The sequence below is a fragment of the Hevea brasiliensis genome, chromosome 7, assembly GCF_030052815.1.
Source record: "Hevea brasiliensis isolate MT/VB/25A 57/8 chromosome 7, ASM3005281v1, whole genome shotgun sequence".
Taxonomy (NCBI): domain Eukaryota; kingdom Viridiplantae; phylum Streptophyta; class Magnoliopsida; order Malpighiales; family Euphorbiaceae; genus Hevea; species Hevea brasiliensis.
This window is the reverse complement of record NC_079499.1, coordinates 8,160,155-8,182,219: the sequence shown is the minus strand read 5'-3', so window position 1 is coordinate 8,182,219 and position 22,065 is coordinate 8,160,155. Positions and strand designations below refer to the sequence as shown.

General features: G+C 32.8%; 2 protein-coding genes across 6 annotated transcripts; both read right to left on the bottom strand.

The window, feature by feature from the left end:
• Nucleotides 1-3,480: 3,480 nt before the first annotated feature.
• Nucleotides 3,481-4,420, bottom strand: LOC110666163 (uncharacterized). Of its 4 annotated transcripts, none has more exons than XR_002497112.2 (2): nt 4,279-4,420; nt 3,481-4,183 (listed from the first exon to the last, which is right to left on the bottom strand). XR_002497112.2 is itself a non-coding variant. In XM_021826563.2 (2 exons), the coding sequence occupies exons 1-2, from the start codon at nt 4,274-4,276 to the stop codon at nt 3,589-3,591; spliced, it is 603 nt and encodes a 200-aa protein (XP_021682255.2). In that variant the 5' UTR covers nt 4,277-4,420; the 3' UTR covers nt 3,481-3,588. The 4 variants fall into 4 exon arrangements, 3 of the variants coding, with proteins under 3 accessions (XP_021682255.2, XP_021682256.2, XP_021682254.2); XM_021826563.2 differs by having other exon boundaries at nt 4,269-4,420; XM_021826564.2 differs by having other exon boundaries at nt 3,481-4,174; nt 4,269-4,412.
• A 6,266-nt stretch (nt 4,421-10,686) lies between these two features.
• On the bottom strand, nt 10,687-11,577 carry LOC110666212 (uncharacterized). 2 transcript variants are annotated; one of them, XM_058150511.1, is made up of 2 exons: nt 11,484-11,577; nt 10,687-11,403 (listed from the first exon to the last, which is right to left on the bottom strand). In XM_058150511.1, the coding sequence occupies exons 1-2, from the start codon at nt 11,507-11,509 to the stop codon at nt 10,773-10,775; spliced, it is 657 nt and encodes a 218-aa protein (XP_058006494.1). In that variant the 5' UTR covers nt 11,510-11,577; the 3' UTR covers nt 10,687-10,772. The 2 variants fall into 2 exon arrangements, with proteins under 2 accessions (XP_058006494.1, XP_058006495.1); XM_058150512.1 differs by having other exon boundaries at nt 10,687-11,385.
• Between the last annotated feature and the right edge of the window lie 10,488 nt (nt 11,578-22,065).

Genomic DNA, 22,065 nt, shown 5'->3' with positions numbered 1-22,065 from the left:
ATAATAAAAATACGAGAGACAGAAAACTAAATATGTGCAGAGTTGTGCATCCCCTCAAATTAAACATGATTACATGATCTATATGAACATATAAAATAAATTAAAAAACAAGGAACATCGGATTAAACATTACATGGCATAGATCTTGAAAAGAAAATAAAAGAACTAACCTTTAAGAAATATCGCTGAAAGAATTTTAGCTATTCCTCTCTTTTTTTTTTTTCTTTTTTTTTTTCTTCTCCTCCACCTTTTTTTTTTCTCCTCCTTCTTTTCTTTTTTTTATCAGTGGGGTATTTATAGGGTTTTGGGAGAGAGGTGTGATAGGGTTTGGAGTCCTAGCGTGATAAAGTTCAGATAACTTAAACAACTAGGATTACAGAATTTGGGTGAGACTGAAATATGGATGAGGTGTTTCAACCAATGAGAAGAGAAGGAAAGGGGAAGGCACCAATAGGGAGTGAGGAAGAGGTATGGTAGGGTTTGAAGTCCTAGTGTGATAAGGTTCAGATAACTTAAACAAGTGGGATTACAGAAATTTGGGTGAGACTGGGATATGGGTGAGGTGCTCCAACCAATAGTAAGATAGGAATAGAGAAAAAAATATTTTCTTATTTTAATTTTCAAAAAAATAAATTAAATAAGTCTTATTTAAAATTCCTAACTATGCTTTCTTAGGCCCATAGCGCTCAATTAAACTCAATTAGGTCTATTTAAGAACTACCCATATTAAATTTAAATAAAATAAAATTTTATTTAAATTAAATTAATTTCTCAAAAAGCATATTATTATTATTATTATTATTATTATTATTATTATTATTATTATTATTATTATTTTAAGATCATGTCACGAAATTAATAATTCAGTTCCATGTCTTCAATTATATCTTACAGTCATACAATTTTTCATCATCTGGTTTCCCACGGCCTCAATGCACATTCTCATCACAAAATAAGGGTCTACAATACTAATATAATGAATCCATGATATTGTTAAATATATAAATTATACTATTTTACTTGCACTAGAAAATTTAATGATTTTGTGATTTTGAGTAAATTTTACTTATTAACTTTTAATCTTATAAATTAAAGGCTAAATAATTAAGAAAAAAATTAATGCCTTTATAAATTTTTTCAATTTTAACAAAATCTTTTAATTGTATCAATTTAGTCCCAAACTTTCACATTAATTTCAATTTTATCAATTAGCTTAATCAGATAATTGGATTGGTAAAAATAATTCAAATATTTGCCAAAATTATTAATATTAGTCAATCATTTTAATATTTTTTTTATGATTTTACCAATTATTTTCAAACAGATGATATAAAAATATTATTTACTACATCCTTTTAATATTTTATATTTAAATATTTGAATTTTTTTTTTATTTATTAAGCTTTAAATTTAAGATAAAATAATGAGAAAGATGTGAATTAAGATAGTATTTTATATTAGATATATTATTCAATTATTATATTTTTTATCAATAAAATTTTTTTTAAAATTAATGAACTAATTAATAAAATTAAATAGATTAGTTAAAACTGGATATATATATATATATATATATATATATATATATATATATATAATTTATGGATTGATGAGTTTAATTATTTTTAATTAAATTTATTATTAAATTTTAAAATAATAAAAAAAGTGTATAATTAAATTAATAAAATTAAAAAATTTATTTAAAATTGATAATTAACATAAAAAAATTTTATTTTTATTTTTATTTTGTCTTTTAGCCTAAATTAAAATATATAAAAACTTTTTATCCATGTGCTACATTTCGCTTGTCTATCGGTTTGTTGAATACTCACTTTGAAAATTTGGTTTCGAGGCACAATTTGTTCGCAATGGGCCTGAAATTTGGGCTTCCATTTGTGAAGATCACCCATGTTATTTTTTCTCTTTATTTGTTGGCTCTTGCAAGTTGAGTAATACAGAGATGGAACGGATGAAATATTTTTAAATATTTAATTTGATTAAATTCTATTGAAATGAATTTAAATAATGTATAATTAAGTTTGAAATTTTAAATTTAAAAAATAATGGCCATATTGAGATATGTTTGAATTTTATGAATCTACAATAATATTTATAAATTTTGAATATTATATTTTAATTAAATAAAATTTAAATGTGGTATAGAATTATTAAATTTTAATATATAACTTATTAATAAAAATATATTTTTATATCAATTGTTAATTATGTAATAATCGAATTTGTGGCAAGTACAAATAATTTAGAATTTGTTGCCATCCTTTGAGTCGTGAGCTTTGCTCTTAATTTCTTATGTTGTATTTTTCAAGGTTTTCAAACCTGGTTGGTAAGTGAATGGCTGAATGCAGATAGTTAAGGATTTAAGATTCAATTGAGTTTAAATTAAGATTTAATATGTATAATATTAAATATATTATAAATTAATATTGTTTTAAAAATTATAAAAGATAAGGTATTATTATAATTAAAACTTTGATGTATTTTATAAATAATAATTATAATAAATTTATGTAAATTTTAATGTGTAAATAAATTTTTTAGAAATAATTTAATAATCCCATCGATGTGCCTTATTAAATAATTTTTAGTGAGTGACACGGTAGGATTCTCTAGTTATGTGGTCAGTTCATTTTAGTATAAGGCGAGTTTGTGAAAATAAAGATTTATGAGTGAATCAGGCCGAAACTGGCCAGTCCGATCTAGTTTTGACAACCATGTTATTTTTGTAGTTGTTAGTTGAAATTGTTTACTTTTTTTCAAAGTTAATTTATATAATGAAAAATTTTTTTTATATTTAAATTTATAATTTAATTTATATACTTATTTAATAAAAAATAATAAAATCATAATTTTAAATAGAATATATTATATTTTTAAATATTACAATTATAATTTTAAACAAGATATTTGTCATTATTAAATTACTTCATACGTCATAGTACAGACAAAAGCAACTCTTGAATCATATTTGATTTAGTGATTTTGATTAATAGAGAAATTTGATCTCCATTGGGGATAAATTTTTACTTAAATATAATTTATTATAAATTTAAAATATAAATATATAAACTCATATATTAAATATATAAATTACATCATATATTTTATATATTAAATTCATATCCAATTAAGTTTAAACCAAAAATTCTCGTAATTGAGAATCCAATTTCTTTTTCTATCACCGACTTATGTTTGATTGACATATATGTACAAGAAGTTAAATTTTTAGAAAAAAAAAAAATAAGCACACAACATTTTTATTTACTTATATATATTAAAAATTAATTAAAATTGAATTTGATACATTAGCTGAAAAAATTTATTAAAACAACAAAACAATTTTTGCAAAATTCTTTTTTTTAACAGCATTTAATTTTTTTTTTAATGTGCTTTTTTTTAACCCCAAAACTTAATATTACTTTAATACAACGCAGCACTTTTCTTTGACAGTAAACAGATGTCAACATAACAGAACACAACATTCTTATTTCTTATTCAATATAAAGAGTGAAGAAACCCTCTGCTACTGCTAGGATTTCGACCTTAAACAAACATAGAACAATGTCCAATCTACTTACTAACAAACGTTATGCTTATAATAGTCATCACAGTTGAAGGTAAATAAATGATGAGAGCGAGAGCCACAATGGTGCACAGTGATATTACGGCTGCCTGAGTCTCACCAATCCCACACGACATCTTCCCAATTTTTATCTGAACAACATCAACCATTGAAAGCGTCAAAAACACCACCCCAACTGCCGATGCCAACACCGATAACAGGCTCATAAAACCTCTTCTTGGCTTTATTACATGATAATTTAAAATGTTCAGATCATCTTCAGTGCTATGGACACTAAGATAAAGCTTGAGTGATTTGGCTACCAGGCTAGAAAAGAGGAAGCAAGCGAATGATACAACTTCATACACAACGAGCCTCTTTTCCATCTTGACGCCTGGTGAACATTCGGGTCGATTATCAAGGCTCTGTTGGTTGGGAGATGCAAAGGATAAGCCCAAGAAGATGGCTATTGTGAAGAGGGAGTTCACGCTAACAAGGTCATCCAGTGCGCTTAATCGAACCTGTTTAATATTTTCAAGTTCTTGTTTTTTCAACGAGTCGTCGCGTCCAATCAGCGGTTGATTAGTAGTTCCCCTGAATTCACTAGTGAAACTAATATAGTTAGCTGTATATAATATACACAAATCGTAATTAATCAAACGGAAACAGATAATAACTAGTCAAGTACCTCTCCATACCAGATTCTTGTTATTGCAACGGAAGGAGATTGCGCAGATTGCTATAGGCTAGCTCGGAAATTTTCTGCTGAGCTACTTGGTATATATAGCCAGAAACTTGTTGCCCATTTTGTATGGACATATACCAGTGCCATATATATATATATATATATATATATATATATATATATATATATATATATATATATATATATATTAATTATAAAAAGATATCATTTATATCCGTGGATTGTAGAAAATTAATTCTTTCAATGGTTAGCTCTATCGATGATACTTTTAAAAAAAATCAAACTTTAATAAATAAATTTTTTTTTTTAAAATATAATACCCACATATTTAAAGCCAGACCACACGATGCAGACAATAGTCCGTAAACTACAGGAATATTGATAAAGTGGGGAAAAGTCTACATATAGCCAAACCCTATATGTGAGGTGTCCTTTTAAATCTATGATAAGATCTTGACTAATGAATAATGGCTGGCCTCCACTTTACAAACCACTCTCACTCTGTCCCGCTCTAATTAACACATATAGTGACTCTCAGATAAAGACAATACAAACCACTCACGTCTTCTGCTTACTTTAATTAATTAATTAATTATTTTTTTTTTCAAAACATTAAAATATTCTTTATATAGTTTATAAAAACTTATTTCTTTTGAAGTTTCGAGATTCTCTCGATAATGTTTTTTTCGAAGATAAAATTTGAATTGTCCTGCACAATATATTGTATTACTGTATCTGATAATTATTAATAATTATTTTTTTTAAAACTAAAATTTAAAATTATAAATGTAAAAAAAAATAATTAATTTTATAAAATTATTTTTTAATAATTCTTATTTAACAAAATTAAACAATACCCAACCCTCTCTACTAAATAGTAAATATATTTAATATTTTATTTACTCATGCGTTGTCTCCATAATATAAACAATAAATATTTAAATATTTAATTTAATAAAAACATATATTTTATTCAATTGATCAAAGTGAAGAATATATATTTGGCTTATAAATATAAAGAATTTTTTTATAGGATATTATTTGATTATAAATATAAATTAATTTATAAAATGATATTATTTCAAATTAATTCTAAAAAAAAATTTAATAAATAAAATAGTGTTATTTAAAATCTACAATTTATTAATAATTTATACTAAAATTAAAATCAAATTACTTTATTTTAAATGTTAGTATTTCAATATACCATTAAGGTTTTCATGCTCCTTATTAATTCATTTACCTACACCTGAGCTCACCATCTCTTTCGAGTTTCAATTGTTTTCTCCTAGCACTTATTCGAAACATGTTTATAATAATAATAATAATAATAATAATAATAATAATAATAATAATAATAATAATAATAATAATAATAATAATAATAATATTTGACATTCGTGTTAAAAAAAACTTTACATTATTGTAAAAATTTCACACTATAATTTAAATTTTCGTGTCTTTAAATATATGTCTCAATTTTTTAAATAACATTTCATACATATATATTAAAATCATAATTTTTCTATTTTAAATAACAAAATAATATATTTTATTAAACATTATGAATATAATTTAATTTTTTTTGTCAAAAATTAGATCTATTTGTACTTGAACAGAAAATTATTAATTAAATAAAAAAACTTAAAAATAATTTTATTTAAATATAATAAAAAATTCATGACAAAATTGAGGCTTTTTTTTTTTTTTTTCATATTTCTCATGAGCTTTTGGCCCAATGTTACATGGGTTGAATGTTTGCTAGGGGAAAAGCCTACATATAGCGAATCCTACATATTTGGTGTATTTTTTTTTTTCCAAGTAGAACTTCATTGAAGAGCCTAAAATGGCCAAAGAGATAATACAATGGCTACTTGAGCCTTTGGGTTACATAAAAAAAATCATCAACAACAGAATTTTTAGCTGGGGAGTGAGCAGTTACGTTTCCAGATCTCCTAATAAATGAAAGGAGATTGATTGAAGGTCCCTAGCTAAGAGCAGAATGTCATTCACAATACCATTGATGGTTTGAGGGATTGAAGTACCATTGATGCTACTTATGACCACAAGAGAATCCCCCATCTTCTAAGTGAACTTGACCTTCATTCACAACTTGTTGGAAAAGGGAGTGGGTCTCCATTAAACACTCCTCTATTTCTCTTTTGTTCAAATTTGCCACAGAAGATAGACAATCAACTGAATAAGCTCATCTTTCTGAGGACAAGAACCAATGCCTGAGCAAATTTGCTGCTAGCAGTCAATCATAGAATTGCTACTAAGATTGGATGATCGCAATCTGAGGGGAATTCCACCACACTTGCACGGCTCTTGGGCATGAAAAGGACATATGCTTTAAGGATTCTTTATCTCCATAAGCTATACAGCATCCGGAAGATCAAGAAAACGTCTATTAAGAGGAGCATTTGTAGGAATTTTTGTTTGGTGGAATTAACATACATACAATGATTTCATTATAATTGTTATATACATATTAATTTTATTGTATAATTTTTCTTACTAAGAAATACCGCTAGCTTATAAGTGTATTAATCCTTACTAATAAATGGCTAGTAATAGTCCACCTATAGTACTGATCTTTGCCCGTGTCATTCATCCAATACCCCACGTATCACCTATGTTGCATTATTGTTTTTGTTAATTAATATTATTTTTTCACTTTTTTCTAAGGCAAATCATATCATAAAAAATTCTTTTTTTTTGAAAGGCATATTATAGAAAATTCTTATTGATCATGTTTCCATTTTAGTATATTAATTTATATAAGCATTTAATAAAAAATAAATTATATGATTTTTAAATAAAATTTATTATATTTAAATAGAAATTATCATAATTTTAAATAATATATTAATTATTGATTAAATACGTGTATAAATCTCATATCCGATATTGAGAACCCAACTTCCATTTCTATCACCAGCTTGTGTTTGATTGGCATCTATGAACAAGGAGTTAAAAATTATGAACACAATAAGTCTGCTTTCTAGAGGGGGGAACAAAACTCAAACTCATAGCACTTTTATTATTATTATTATTATTATTATTATTATTATTATTAAACTCCGCCTAAGTAGTTTGCGTTTAGCCGGTCCCAAGCCCAGATAAAGAAGGAGGGTTGCGGTAGGTAACAACCAGTGTAAAAATTTTGTCACACCTTATGATATGGATTCAAATGATATAAATGTTGAGGCTTCCTCTACTTACGACGCGCCATGCCGGTGCCTAGGTGTGATGTTAAGTGAGCAAGGGTTCCCACATCATGGACGGGTGTGGGTAAAGAAGTTAGTCCATAGGACAGATAGTAGAACAGATAGTGGAACAGAACACAAGATAGACATAGAAAACAATAGAAGATATCATAAAAGGAGACCAATTAGGAAGGAGCAGGATAGGAGGAGGATCAGGGTTGGTACTTGGAATGTTGGATCACTTATAGGAAAATTAATGGAGCTTGTGGATACCTTGGAAAGGAGAAGAGTGAATATTGCTTGCATTCAGGAGACTAAATGGGTAGGAGAGAAAAGTAAGGAAGTGGGTAATTCGAGTACAAAGCGTGGTTTCTGGGAAGGAGAGAAACAAGAACAGAGTGGGCATAATCATAGACAGGACATTGAAAAACGCAGTAATAGCTGTGAAAAGAGTATGAGATAGAATTATACTAGTAAAGCTAGTACTAAAAGGAGAAACAATAAATATAGTTAGTGCTTATGCCCCACAAATAGGACTAGACAGTGAGAGTAAACAAAGGTTTTGGAAAGATATGGATGATTTAATGCAAAGCATACCGAATGAAGAGAATGTTTTCATTGGTGGAGATTTGAATGGATATGTAGGAAGTGATAGACAAGGTTATGAGAATGTTTATGGAGGTTTTGATTTTGGCAGTCGAAATGAGGAGGGAAAAAGCATCCTGGATTTTGCTATGGCATACGACCTAATACTAGCAAATACCTACTTTATAAAAAGACAGTCACATTTAGTGACTTTCAAAAGTGGGCAACATAGAAGCCAAATCGACTTCCTCTTAACCAGGAAGACAAATAGAGCTCTATGCAAGGATTGCAAGGTCATTTCAGGAGAGGCTTTAACAATTCAACATCAATTGGTGGTTTTGGATGTCAAGTTTAGCAACAATTCAAGTAAGGTCAGAAGAAATAGTGTAGCTCGAACAAAGTGGTGGGAGTTCAAAGGAGTAAAGCAAGTGAAGTTCAAAAATGAGCTTTTCGAGTCCGAAGTACGAAAGCTGGATATGGAGGCCAATGATATGTGGATACAAATGGCATCAAAGATTAGAGAAGTAGCTAGAAAAGTACTTGGAGAGTCTAAAGGACATGGACCACCCTCAAAAGAGAAATGGTGGTGTAATGAGGAAGTACAAAAGGCAGTAAAGAGAAAAAGGGAATGGTATAAGAAATTACCTAAATGTGATAATAATAAGGCATATGAACAGTACAAGATAGCAAAGAAAGAGGCAAAAAAGGCAGTTAATCAAGCAAGAGCACGGGCTTTTGAAAAGTTATATGAGAAATTTGGAACTAAAGAAGGGGAGAAAGATATTTATAGATTAGCAAGGAGGAGAGAAAGGAAATGTCAAGATCTCAATCAAGTTAGGTGCATTAAGGATAAAGAAGGAAAAATGTTGGTGAAAGATGAGGACATTAAAGAAAGATGGAGAAATTATTTTAATGATCTCTTTAATAATAGTCAAAATGGTAATAGCGTGAGTATAGACTATAGAATAATAGAAAAGAATGTGAATTATACTAGAAGGATTAGATCTTTAGAAGTAAAGGAAGCACTTAAGAGAATGAAAGTGGGTAAAGCCTGTGGACCCGATGAAATACCAATTGAAGTGTGGAAGTGTTTGGGAGATATGGGAGTGGCATGGTTAACTAAATTATTTAATAAGATTCTAAACTCAAAGAAAATGCCTGATGAATGGAGAAGGAATATTTTAGTACCTATTTTTAAAAATAAGGGAGACATCCAAAGTTGCTCAAACTATAGGGGGATTAAACTCATGAGCCATACTATGAAGTTGTGGGAGAGAGTTGTGAAGCATCGACTACATCATAATACTTCTATCTCTCTCAATCAATTTGGTTTCATGCCCGGTCGTTCAACTATGGAAGCGATCTTTCTCATTAGAAGCTTGATGGAGAAATATAGAGATGTGAAGAAAGATCTACACATGGTTTTTATTGATTTGGAGAAGGCTTATGATAGTATTCCAAGAGATGTCTTATGGAATGTGTTAGAACAAAAGAGGGTATCTATTAGGTACATACAAGTGTTGAAAGATATGTATGAAGGAGCAACTACTATTGTGCGCACAGTGGGAGGGGACACAAGAAATTTTCCGATCTCAATTGGATTACATCAAGGATTAGCCATAAACCCTTACCTTTTTACATTAGTTTTAGATGAATTGACGAAATATATACAAGAGAGTATTCCTTGGTGCATGATGTTTGCGGATGATATTCTTCTGATAGATAAGACACGAGAAGGAGTCAATAGAAAACTAGAGCTTTGGAGAAGTACTCTAGAGTCAAAGGGTTTTAAGTTAAGTAGAACGAAGACAGAATACATGCATTGCAAGTTTAGAGAAGGTCAAACTGGTGATAGGGAATGAGTTAGTTTGAATGGAGTGGTACTGTCCCAAAGTAATCACTTTAAATATCTAGGCTTAGTCCTTCAAGTAGATGGGGGATGTGAGAAGGATGTTAGTCATAGGATTACAGCCGGATGGTTAAAGTAGAGACGTGCCATGGGAGTTTTATGTGATCGTAAGATTCTCAATAAGTTGAAAGAAAAATTTTACCGTATAGCCATACGACCGGCTATGTTATATGGTAGTGAGTGTTGGGCGCTGAAAGAGTCGTATGCGTCTAAGATAAGAGTTGTAAAGATGAGAATGTTAAGGTGGATGAGTAGCCATACTAGACTAGATAAAGTCCGTAATGAGAGTATTAGAGAAAAGGTAGGAGTGGTGCCAATTGAAGATAAGTTGAGAGAAGGGAGATTGAGGTGGTTTAGTCATGTGAAGCGTAGACATATGGAGGCTCCAGTTAGACAAGTAGAGCACATTAGGTTAGAGGATAGAAAGAAAAAAATGGGTAGACCTAAATTGACTTGGAGGAGAGTAGTACAAAATGACCTAGAAGCATTACATATTTCTGAAGATTTAACCCAAAATCGTTTAGAGTAGAGAAAGCGAATCCGTACAGCCGACCCCAAATTTTTGGGATAAAGGCTTAGTGAGTTGAGTTGAGTTGTATTATTATTATTATTATTATTATTATTATTATTATTATTATTATTATTATTATTATTTTATACAGAACAGCACTTTCATTGGCAGTGAAGAGTTAAGAAATGCCACCAGAACACAACATTCTTATTTCTTGTTCAATATAAAGACACCCCGGCTACTGCTAGAATTTCTTAGTATGAGAGAGTCCTTTAACGATGTCCAGTGCGCGAAGACTTATACATACAACGGGAAATGGTTATCACAGTAGAAGGCAAATAAATGAAGAGAGCCAGAGTCACAATGGTAGACAGTGATATTACAGCAGCTTGAGTCTCATGAATCCCACACGACATCTTCCCTATCTTTATCTGAACAACGTCAACCATTGAAAGCGTCAAAAACACCACCCCAACTGTCGATGCCAACACCGATAACAGGATCATGAAACCTCTACTTGGCTTTATTACTTGATATTGATGAGTATTAGAAATGTCCAGATCATTTTTGTTCCTATGGAAACTGATAAAAACCTTGAGTGATTTGGCCACCAGACTCGAAAGGAGGAAGCAAGCGAACGATACAACTTCATACACGACGAGCCTCTTTTCCATCTTGACGTCTGGTGCACATTGGGGTCGATTATCAAGGCTCTGTTGGGTGGGAGATGCGAAGGACAAGCCCAAAAAGATGGCTATTGTGAAAAGGGAGTTCACGCTAACAAGATCATCCAGTGCGCTTAATTGAACCTCTTTAAATTTTTCAAGTTCTTCTAGTTTTTTCTCCATCCAGTCTTCATCATTCAGTGGTTGAGTAGTCGTTGCCCTGAATTCACTCGTGAAACTAAAATAGTTAGCTGTAAATAATATACACAAACCATAATTAATTAAGCAAACGGATCAAGAGAATAAGCAATCAAGTACCTCTCGCCCATACTGTTTCTTGTCATTGCAATGGAAGGAGATTATGCAAGTTGCTATAGGCTAGCTCGAAATTTTCTGCTTAGCTACTTGGTATAAATAGCCAGAAAATTGTTACCAATTTTGGATGGATATCTACCATATTTCTTTTGATATTTAATTAATTTTATATAAATTATATTAAATTTCATCTATAAAATTAATAAAATTATTAACAGATTTATATATGAAAAGAAAATTATCCCATTAATTAGTAATCAATCTAATTTTGAAACTAGTTAATCCTAATTCACAATGGCGTACACAAAATTTACAAGCAAGCATTTGATAAAATAATTATCTAAGTTTTGAAATCACAGTCATTTCCCATGCGGGTGACCTCATTGATTATCTAAGTTTTGTTCAAACAATGACCTCACTCATCAATTATCATTTGGGATTATTTAGGGGAGGAAAATTTAAAATGTATGACTAGTTTTAATAATTATTATTTTAAATTTTAGTATATCTTGATATATTATTCATAGCCGGACCCGTTAAACTTTTATTCATATAACGACCTAACTTTTGATTGTGACATGCATTAAAATATAGATAAATTTAAGGTCATTAAAGTCATGGTGTCTCAAATGTATGAATATGATATTTGCCATATTATTGACAACAAGAAAAGGAAGATGCACGACAAAATGTGTAGGTCCGTAATGAAGGGATCTAAAAGGCTTAATTTCATTTAGGGGTGCACATGGATCGGTTTGGATAGATTCAATGCATTTTATCAAGCCAAATGAAAAAAAGTACATTTTAATAGTATTTAAATCGAAATCAATAAATTAAATTAGAAAATCACATGTTCAATTTTTATATTAATTAAATTGAGTTCGATTTGGGTAGTTTTTATTTGTTTTAATATTTTTTAGACTTTTATAATTCAACTTTTGTTAAACTTTTTTTATATACATATTGTAGACACCATATTTTGGCCGACCTTCGAAGGTAAGTACCTTTTAAAATTGAAACTTTATTATCCGCTCTCAACCGATATCCCCAATCACAGATAGCTTTTCCGGACTTACCGATTGCTCGTCCCTGGAACAAATCGATATCACGCTCAAGTTAGATTGTTTTCCGATCTCTTGGTCTTTATCAGATGAGTTCGAGTCAACATTGGGTCTCCGGACCATCCAATCCTGCCTACTATAATTCTTCGATCTCTCTGTGTACAAATATCACAGAATTTCATTCGACCAATGTTGTGATCGGGTTTCTCGCTTGAATTCCCTAGATATTCCTCAAAATGAAGTTAAGGTTTTTATCCGGTCTAATAATGGTCCCGACCTTAAAAGTTCAAGTCAGTATCAAATCTTTGCAATTCTAATATTCTAAAGTTCCATTCGGTATTTGGTCATGACTCAGTCCGATCTCACGTTTGCGTGTAATATCGTTCCGATCTCTTGGAATAATTTGATATCTTTCGATTAATAGTCGTTCTCAGGTTTAATTCAATTAAGTACTCAGACAATTTGGTTTGGACTCTTTCCGATCTTATCAAGAAATTGAACATAAAAGACCCCAATTCATTTCAAAATAAAAAATGTACAAGTCATTCGGTGGGAGGGTCTCCTCCAACCTGCTCTCCGGGTACATTATCAGTTCTATCATTCTCTCTCTCTCTCTCAGGCTCCTCCTCGCTCTCATCTTCACCTCTAGGGACAAGATCCACCATCCAGGAGAAGTCTTCCTCAGGATAGCGCCTTACAAGCTCGGCCAGAAAATCGCCATGAGCATTCACATAAGCACCAGCTTCCCTCGTTATGGCCTCTTCTTCTTTCACTCTGATCTCCTCGGTAAGGCGAGTGACATCGGCAGTTCAGTAGGCCCGAGCTTCTTCGAGTTCCCGCCCCAGTTCGGCTATCCTATCTTCATAAGATTTCATCCGACCCTCAATCTCGACTATGTAGTCCTGGGCAGACGAAAGTTGGGTTTTGGTAGAAGCAGCGTCCTGGACCGCCTTCAGAATTTCTTGTCTTAAGAGATAAGCCTTCTCTCTGATTATATGTTGATTCACAAGGCCCTCTACACTTAAGCTCATCGTCTGAGCCAGGAGGTCGTCAATGCTATCCAGAGTCAGCCTATTCCAGTCGTCCTGGAAGCAGATGGTGGCACCTAAAACCTTGGCCAGTCTAGGATTCCCCCGAACTGAGCGATTCTTCTCTAGCGATTGCATGAGGACCTGGGCACCACGAGAGAGGGTCCTCACAGCAGGTTGGGAAGACCCTCTCTCTGCACTTGAAGAAATCGACGGAGGTGGCGGTTCATCCTATCGAGGAGGGGAAGGAGCGATCTCTATCTCTGGGGTCGGCCGTCCCGAAGGTCAGGACGAAGAGCCCGACACTTCTACCGAGTCTCACCCTAGCGTCTGAGATATAGCAGCAATCTTCATTTCTCGTACTTTCTGGATGACCTCCTTTTTTCATTTACGGCTCTCCTTCGTGCCCTTACCTCTAGCCATACTTGCACGGAAAACAAGTTAGTGAGATCACCAAAGTCAAGAGGCTAAAGATTTAGGTTATACCGATCCTGGGTCCGAGGCCAGAGAGCTGCAGCTCATAATCCTCATGGACGATCATCTGCATCAGCCACCACTTCAGTTCAGCCATAACTGCATCTAGACATGAATACTTGTGAGTAGCCGTCTGATCCTTCAATTCCTTTACCATGATGTCCTTGTCTCTATTTAGGGCGATCTTCTTTGGAACTGAAGGGACCAGATACTGCCAACTGCGTGGGATACCCTCGAAGCCATTCGGGTTCTTACTCCTCAATAAGAAGAACCGGTTCTTCCAATTCTTCAACGAAGAAGGGAGAACGATAAAAAGCTCGCAGTGCGACTTAGCTTGGAAAAACCAATACTCATCGTCCTTTCATCGAGTGAGCCTATGCAACTCAGCGAAAACCTTTGCTGTAGGCTCGAGCTTTTTAGCTCGGCATAAGCCTCTGAAAGCCACCAAAATTTGCTAAGAGTTTGGGTGCACTTGGGCTACACATACATGGTGGAACTTCAAAACGGCTCTAAAGAATTCGTCCAGGGGGAACCGAAGCCCGGCCTTCAATTGTTCTTCATATACCATGATCATGTCATTTTCTTCAAAGAAATGATCAGCTCGGAGATCGCCATGACATCTGATGAGCTCGAAGGAGTCAGTCCAAAGGTTGTATTCTTGACTAATGGACTGCAGATCTGTTTCCTTAAGGACCGACGACAACTCATCCACGGGTAAGTTTTGTGACACCCCTCACCCGACTACAGTGTAGCCGAGCGATGCGTGCTACATTCGGTGCCGGAGCACCCTATCTTATCTTACTTTATTCTTTTAATAATTTGATCTCGTTATATTTTAATATCAATTATTTTTCTACAGAGAAACTAGCGGAGTTTCCCCTATTTTATTATCAGTTGACGTATTTCACTATTCACCTGCTTGAAAATTTCAATAATATTTTACAATAAAAATATCATTCATACTCATCATATTCATCTCACATTTAATTCTTGTAATTCACATACTCATTTGTACAAATCTATTCATACTCAATTCATATGTAAACATTCTCAAATTACATAAGCAAAATTTTTAAATTTCCTTAATTTACATAATTTACAAAATAATTACATAATTTCGTAATTTGCATGATCTATAAATTAATTATAGTTCCATAATCTATATTTAAACATACAATTCATAGTTTACATTACAAATAATAACTAATTATAATGTACAAAATACATAATATGATCTATATAGGCCCTATCTACATGCATTGCTGAGGAGGTGACAACCTTGAATACTCTGCAGATCAAACTCCAAAATCTCTGTTTAGTATTCACTGGGCTTTAACTTCAGTAACTGCACGAGGAAACAAATCCATCGCGCTAAGCATTGCTGCTTAGTGATGCAATAATATAACAAGAAATAATGTATACAAATAAAAATAATTGGAGCATATTTTCTATACTCAAGAATTTTACTGGGTTCATATGAAATTTGCCATACAGTATATTTTTCGTCATTTCTGTTGCTCTCTAGGATCTCTTTTAGCAATTTCTCAATACTTGCTAGGTTGTCTTAGATTATCTCATAATAAGTAAATTTTAATATCGATCCAGTTCATTTCGATTCTTTCTAATAAATAACTATTCTAATTTATTTTAGGTCATCTTACTCATTTATTTTATTTAATTTCTAATATTTTTAATTGCTAATATTCTTAACTTATTTCAATAATTTTTTTTCTCTGCCCAGGTAACCTATGACAGGCTGACTAAACTGGATAACGGGTCGTTGGCACTGGACACCGCGGTGCCTCGGGCCGTCATACCATGGGACGCAATACGTCAACCACGTATGTAGTTAGTATGGCTAAAAAAGCCATGATAACATATAATCGGGCATAAAAGCCATGAATGTTGGCATAACGCCATGAATACCGGCATAAAGCCATGAATACAGGCATAAAGCCTTTCGCAGTATTGCTAAACAATACCCTATTGGCATGCTAATCTATCCAATCTGACACACATGTCTAGGCAATACAAGGGTACATAATATCATTAAATATTAATATATTGTGTTTTATGACTTCATTATTTCATGACAAATTCCATAATTTATACATTCATCATAATATTCATACATTCCTTACATCATTCATATTGATCAAAATTCACATTCAAAACATCTTTCCTTTCTCTCTTGATGGGAACCTAAATCCCAAATGACACTTTTATCACATTTATTCATTCAAAAATCTGTTCATGTAAAGTACATTCCATACTTCAAGTTGTATTGCTAATATATTATGAACTCCATTGGTTTTGGGAGTATAAGTCTCAACAATCCATCTAGGTTAATTTCATTTCATATTCAAGTTGTATCACTCATGTTTTATTAGACCTACTAGTAATGGGAATACAAATCTTTATTATATATTCACATAACTTAAATGTTCATTAAGTCATTTAGGTAAATTACTATTTCTATTCCAAGTAATCCATGAACATTTCATGGATTCCAAATTTCATACCTTAATTTCGTCTACCAATTTAGTTCTTACACTTTGTATCTTTGTATTACTATTCACATTACTATTCACTCAAATTGTTGACTTTTTGATACATAATAAATTTATTAAACCTATGTTCACCAAGATACCACATTTTGCATTTTATTTTTGTTGGTATTGATTTCCAATACCATTTCAAAGCTTATTTTATGTTATTCAAAATTTTTAGATTTCATACCCTAAGTTTACTGTTCCATTGGTTATTGTTACAGCGGAAATTTGGTAAAATTTTCTTCATGAAAGTCGTTCCTTATTGTGTCTAATTACATTTCTTTTTTTGAATCACTCAATTTGGAGTTTTGTAGCTCACATTATGGTCATTTTACCATAACTGGCCGGATTGACCTGTACCCAGAATTTCTGGGCAATTTGGTTCTGCCAGATTTGGTAACCTAATTTTGGTTGGCAATTTGACTAGGTTATAATCAGAATTTGGATTTGTGTTCTTCATGAAAGTTGTAGGGCTATGTCTCATCTTTCTTCTGGTAAAATTTTAGATTAATTAAACTTTTCTACACTGAGTTATGACTATTTGAACAAATACTATTCATTTAGTCATTTTCCAGGGATAGCATGTTGGTCACCCGGATTAGGGTAATTTTTAGGTTAACTTGGTTTGGTTTTCTGAGCAGGGTTTCTTCACCAAAGTTGTGCCATTATGTGTCTAGTTTCATGTCCAATTGGCCTTGCACCAATTGAATCTATACAACTCCATTTATAACTGCCCAAACCTACTGGACTCACACCCAGTCCTACAGGTCACCAAGGGCAGCATGCCTAAGCTCAACTCCATTATCTTTACTCACTTCAATTCCTCCTCACACACATTCAAATGGTCACTAATTGACCATTACAGTGTTAATAGACCATTACATAAGCAAAACTCTAATTTTTCACAAACCCTAAAGTGTCCATTTCATACTATCCATGCCATCTAACACATCCAATCACAAATACTTACTAAGCAACTCCAATAAACACATTTTATTTCATTTAGATTCATCAATTCCCATAGGTACACATGCTGACCAAAATTCTTCTTCCATCAAACATGAATAATTTCTCAATTTTTTTTCTTGTAATTCTTTCCATTTTTATGCTCAAATTTAAGTTTACAAAAAGAATATGGAAGAAAGTAGCACTAACCTCAATTGATGAAATTCCCAAGCTTTCTAACTTCACTTTCTCCACTCCCTTTTGCTCCTAATCTCTTAGAAAAGATCTAAAATTAAGTTTTTGTTTTGGGGCTAAGGTTTTTATGGTGGAAATTGAAGGAAATTCAAGCTTGAATTCAAGAAGAAAATGGAGGAAGAGGGAAAACTCATGGTTCGGCCAAGATGTTCAAATGAAGAAGATGACCACTTTTCTTCTTTTATTTGCTTTGTTTTTATCTCTTTAAATGTGTGTGTCTTATGGTAATTGGTTAGTAAGCTTTTATTGCATCATCTTTACATGTGCATGATGTCATAAATATTATTTAATATCATTTTATTTTCTTTCCTTTTTTATTCATTTTTAATTAATTTTTCTTCAATATTTATTCATATTTTATGTCATATAATTTATTTACTTAAATAGACAAGTTGGTCAAAAATCGTCTCTGAAGGCAAAATGACCAAAATGCCCTTCATTTGGCTTATTGAGCCTAAATCGTCTTTACCGATTGAAAATTTTTCCTAAGCCTTTTCTTGGCATTCTAATGCCATAGAAATCTCAATGACTCTTCTCTGGAGTCTCAAAAATTATTTCATGAATTTTTTTCCGAGTTTAGGGTTTCTAGTTGTGAAGACCGCAACTTCCCACTGGGTTACCCATCGCTAGGGCACCGGCTCATTTAACTTCGTTGTATTTTATTTCTAAAATTTTTTCTAAATTTTTCTTATTAATATTTGAGTTATTTATGACTCCTCACTCTAGTCTAAATATTTTTCTAGACGTTCTAGCTGTTCAGACCGACACCGGTCACTGGAACAGTAGAATGTACGGAATAGCTAAAGTGAGTGTGTTACAAGTTTTCTTTCCCTGAAGAAGATGCTTGTTTTGATTGGGCCGCCCGACCAAGGGCTGAGACAGAGGTTGTAGAAGGTTCGGGTCGCCCGCTCGGCTTGACCACCTCAACTTCGTCCGACGTCCATGAGATATGAACGGAGGGAGGACTAGCAGCTCTCTGACCGTCGATACTGCTCATTTTCAGAAAATAAAAAGAAATTAACTGAGAAAAGTTCAAAACCCTTACCGGAGTGTAAATCGGTGCCTGAAAACTTTAAAAAGCGAGAGGAAGTGTTGAAATCACTACGGGAAGGTCTAAAAATGACATAAGGAAACAAATGGCTCACCTTTCCCCTATTTATACTCGTTTGAGCATTAAATGCTCACGAAGTCCCAGGTGAAGCATCGGTTAGCAAAACCGGGCCGCCTCCTTGACACGTCGCAAGAAAGTTCCAGAAACATAGTAAAAAATCGGATAAATGAGATCGGTCAACTAAGGTCATCGGATTGAACAAACTTTCAAACCCACGGATTGGTGAATGGCGATTTGTCTAGGGATCAGATCGAGTACACTTATCAGAGATTGGAAAAATAACAAATGTAATAACAAAACAAAAACATTCAAAGTAAAAATTTCATTTCATCATTTGGACGATCTCAAAAGATCTGATTACTTCATTTGGGCGATCTCAAAAGATCTGATTACATTAGTTGGGCGATCTCAATTACATCATTTGGGCGATCTCAAAAGGTCTCATTAAATCAGTTGGGCGATCTCAATTACATCATTTGTAGATCACGTTATGGTCATTTTACCATAACTGGCCGGATTGACCTGTACCCATAATTTCTGGGCAATTTGGTTCTGCCAGATTTGGTAATCTAATTTTGGTTAGCAATTTGATTAGGTTATGGTCAGAATTTGGATATGTGTTCTTCATGAAAGTTGTAGGGCTATATCTCAGCTTTCTTCTGGTAAAATTTTAGATCAATTGAACTTTTCTACACTGAGTTATGACTATTTGAACAAATACTATTCATTTAGTCATTTTCCAAGGACATCATGTTGGCCACCCGGATTAGGGTAATTTTTAGGTCAACTTAGTTTGGTTTTCTGGGCAGGGTTTCTTCACCAAAGTTGTGCCATTATGTGTCTAGTTTCATGTCCAATTGGCCTTGCACCAATTGAATCTATACAACTCCATTTATAACTGCCCAAACCTGCTGGACTCACACCCAGTCCTGCAGGTCACCAAGGGCAGCATGCCTAAGCTCAACTCCATTATCTTTACTCACTTCAATTCCTCCTCACACACATTCAAATGGTCACTAATTGACCATTACAATGTTAATAGACCATTACATAAGCAAAACTCTAATTTTTTACAAACCCTAAAGTGTCCATTTCATACTATCCATGCCATCTAATACATCCAATCACAAATACTTACTAAGCAACTCTAATAAACACATTTTATTTCATTTAGATTCATCAATTCCCATAGGTACACATGCTGACCAAAATTCTTCTTCCATCAAACATGAATAATTTCTCAATTTTTTTTCTTGTAATTCTTTCCATTTTTATGCTCAAATTTAAGTTTACTAAAAGAATATGGAAGAAAGTAGCACTAACCTCAATTGATGAAATTCCCAAGCTTGCTAACTTCACTTTCTCCACTCCCTTTTACTCCTAATCTCTTAGGCATGATCTAAAATTAAGTTTTTGTTTTGGGGCTAAGGTTTTTATGGTGGAAATTGAAAATGGAGGAAGAGGGAAAACTCATGGTTCGGCCAAGATGTTCAAATGAAGAAGATGACTACTTTTCTTCTTTTATTTGCTTTGTTTTTATCTTTTTAAATGTGTGTGTCTTATGGTAATTGGTTAGTAAGCTTTTATTGCATCATCTTTGCATTGCATGATGTCATAAATGTTATTTAATATCATTTTATTTTCTTTCCTTTTTTATTCATTTTTAATTAATATTTCTTCAATATTTATTCATATTTTATGTCATATAATTTATTTACTTAAATAGACAAGTTGGTCAAAAATCATCTCTGAAGGCAAAATGACCAAAATGCCCTTCATTTGGCTTATTGAGCCCAAATCATCTGTATCGATTAAAAAAATTTTCTTAAGCCTTTTCTTGGCATTCTAATGCCATAGAAATCTCAATGACTCTTCTCTGGAGTCTCAAAAATTATTTCATGAATTTTCTCCCAGGTTTAGGGCTTCTAGTTGTGAAGACCGCAATTTCCCACTGGGTTACCCATCGCTAGGGTACCGGCTCATTTAACTTCGTTGTATTTTATTTCTAAAATTTTTTCTAAATTTTTCTTATTAATATTTGAGTTATTTATGACTCCTCACTTTAGTCTAAATATTTTTCCAGACGTTCTAGCTATTCAGACCGACACCGGTCACCGAAACAGTAGAATGTACGGAATAGCTAAAGTGAGTGTGTTACAACTTTTCTTTCCCTGAAGAAGATGCTTGTTTTGATTGGGCCGCCCGACCATAGGCTGAGACATAGGTTGTAGAAGGTTCGGATCGCCCGCTCGGCCTGACCACCTCAACTTCGTCCGACGTCCATGAGATATGAACGGAGGGAGGACTAGCAGCTCTCTGATCGTCGGTACCGTTCATTTTCAGAAAATAAAAAAAAATTAACCGAGAAAAGTTCAAAACCCTTACTGGAGTGTAAATCGGTGCCTGAAAACTTTAGAAAGTGAGAGGAAGTGTTAAAATCGCTACGGGAAGGTCTGAAAATGACATAAGGAAACAAATGGCTCACCTTTCCCCTATTTATACCCGTTTGAGCATTAAATGCTCACGAAGTCCCAGGTGACGCATCGGTTAGCGGAACTGGGCTGCCTCCTTGACACGTCGCAAGAAAGTTCCAGAAACATAGTAAAAAATCGGATAAATGAGATCGGTCAACTAAGGTCATCGGATTGAACAAACTTCCAAACCCACGGATTGCCGAATGGCAATTCGTCTAGGGATTAGATCGAGTACACTTATCAGAGATCGGAAACATAACAAATGTAATAACAAAACAAAAACATTCAAAGTAAAAATTTCATTTCATCATTTGGGCGATCTCAAAAGATCTGATTACATTAGTTGGGTGATCTCAAAAGGTCTTATTAAATCAGCTGGGCGATCTCAATTATATCATTTAGGCGACCTCTCAAAATCAACACTACATTCTACCTAGCTTAAGACTACTCCAAAGCCCAAAATGCTGGCCTATGTCAAAGCCCAATCTTGTGGCTGAATCAAAAGATGTGTTTGATTAGAAAGCCAGCAACAAATATTGGATAGATGTGCAGCTCAGATAAGGTGACTATGACTCTCATGATATTGAGTGGAGTCATCACCGATGTCATTGACCAAAACCGAACTGCAATTGGGACACCCGATATGGTTGAAAGCCAAATGAACTTCAAGAGGCAGTCACCGACA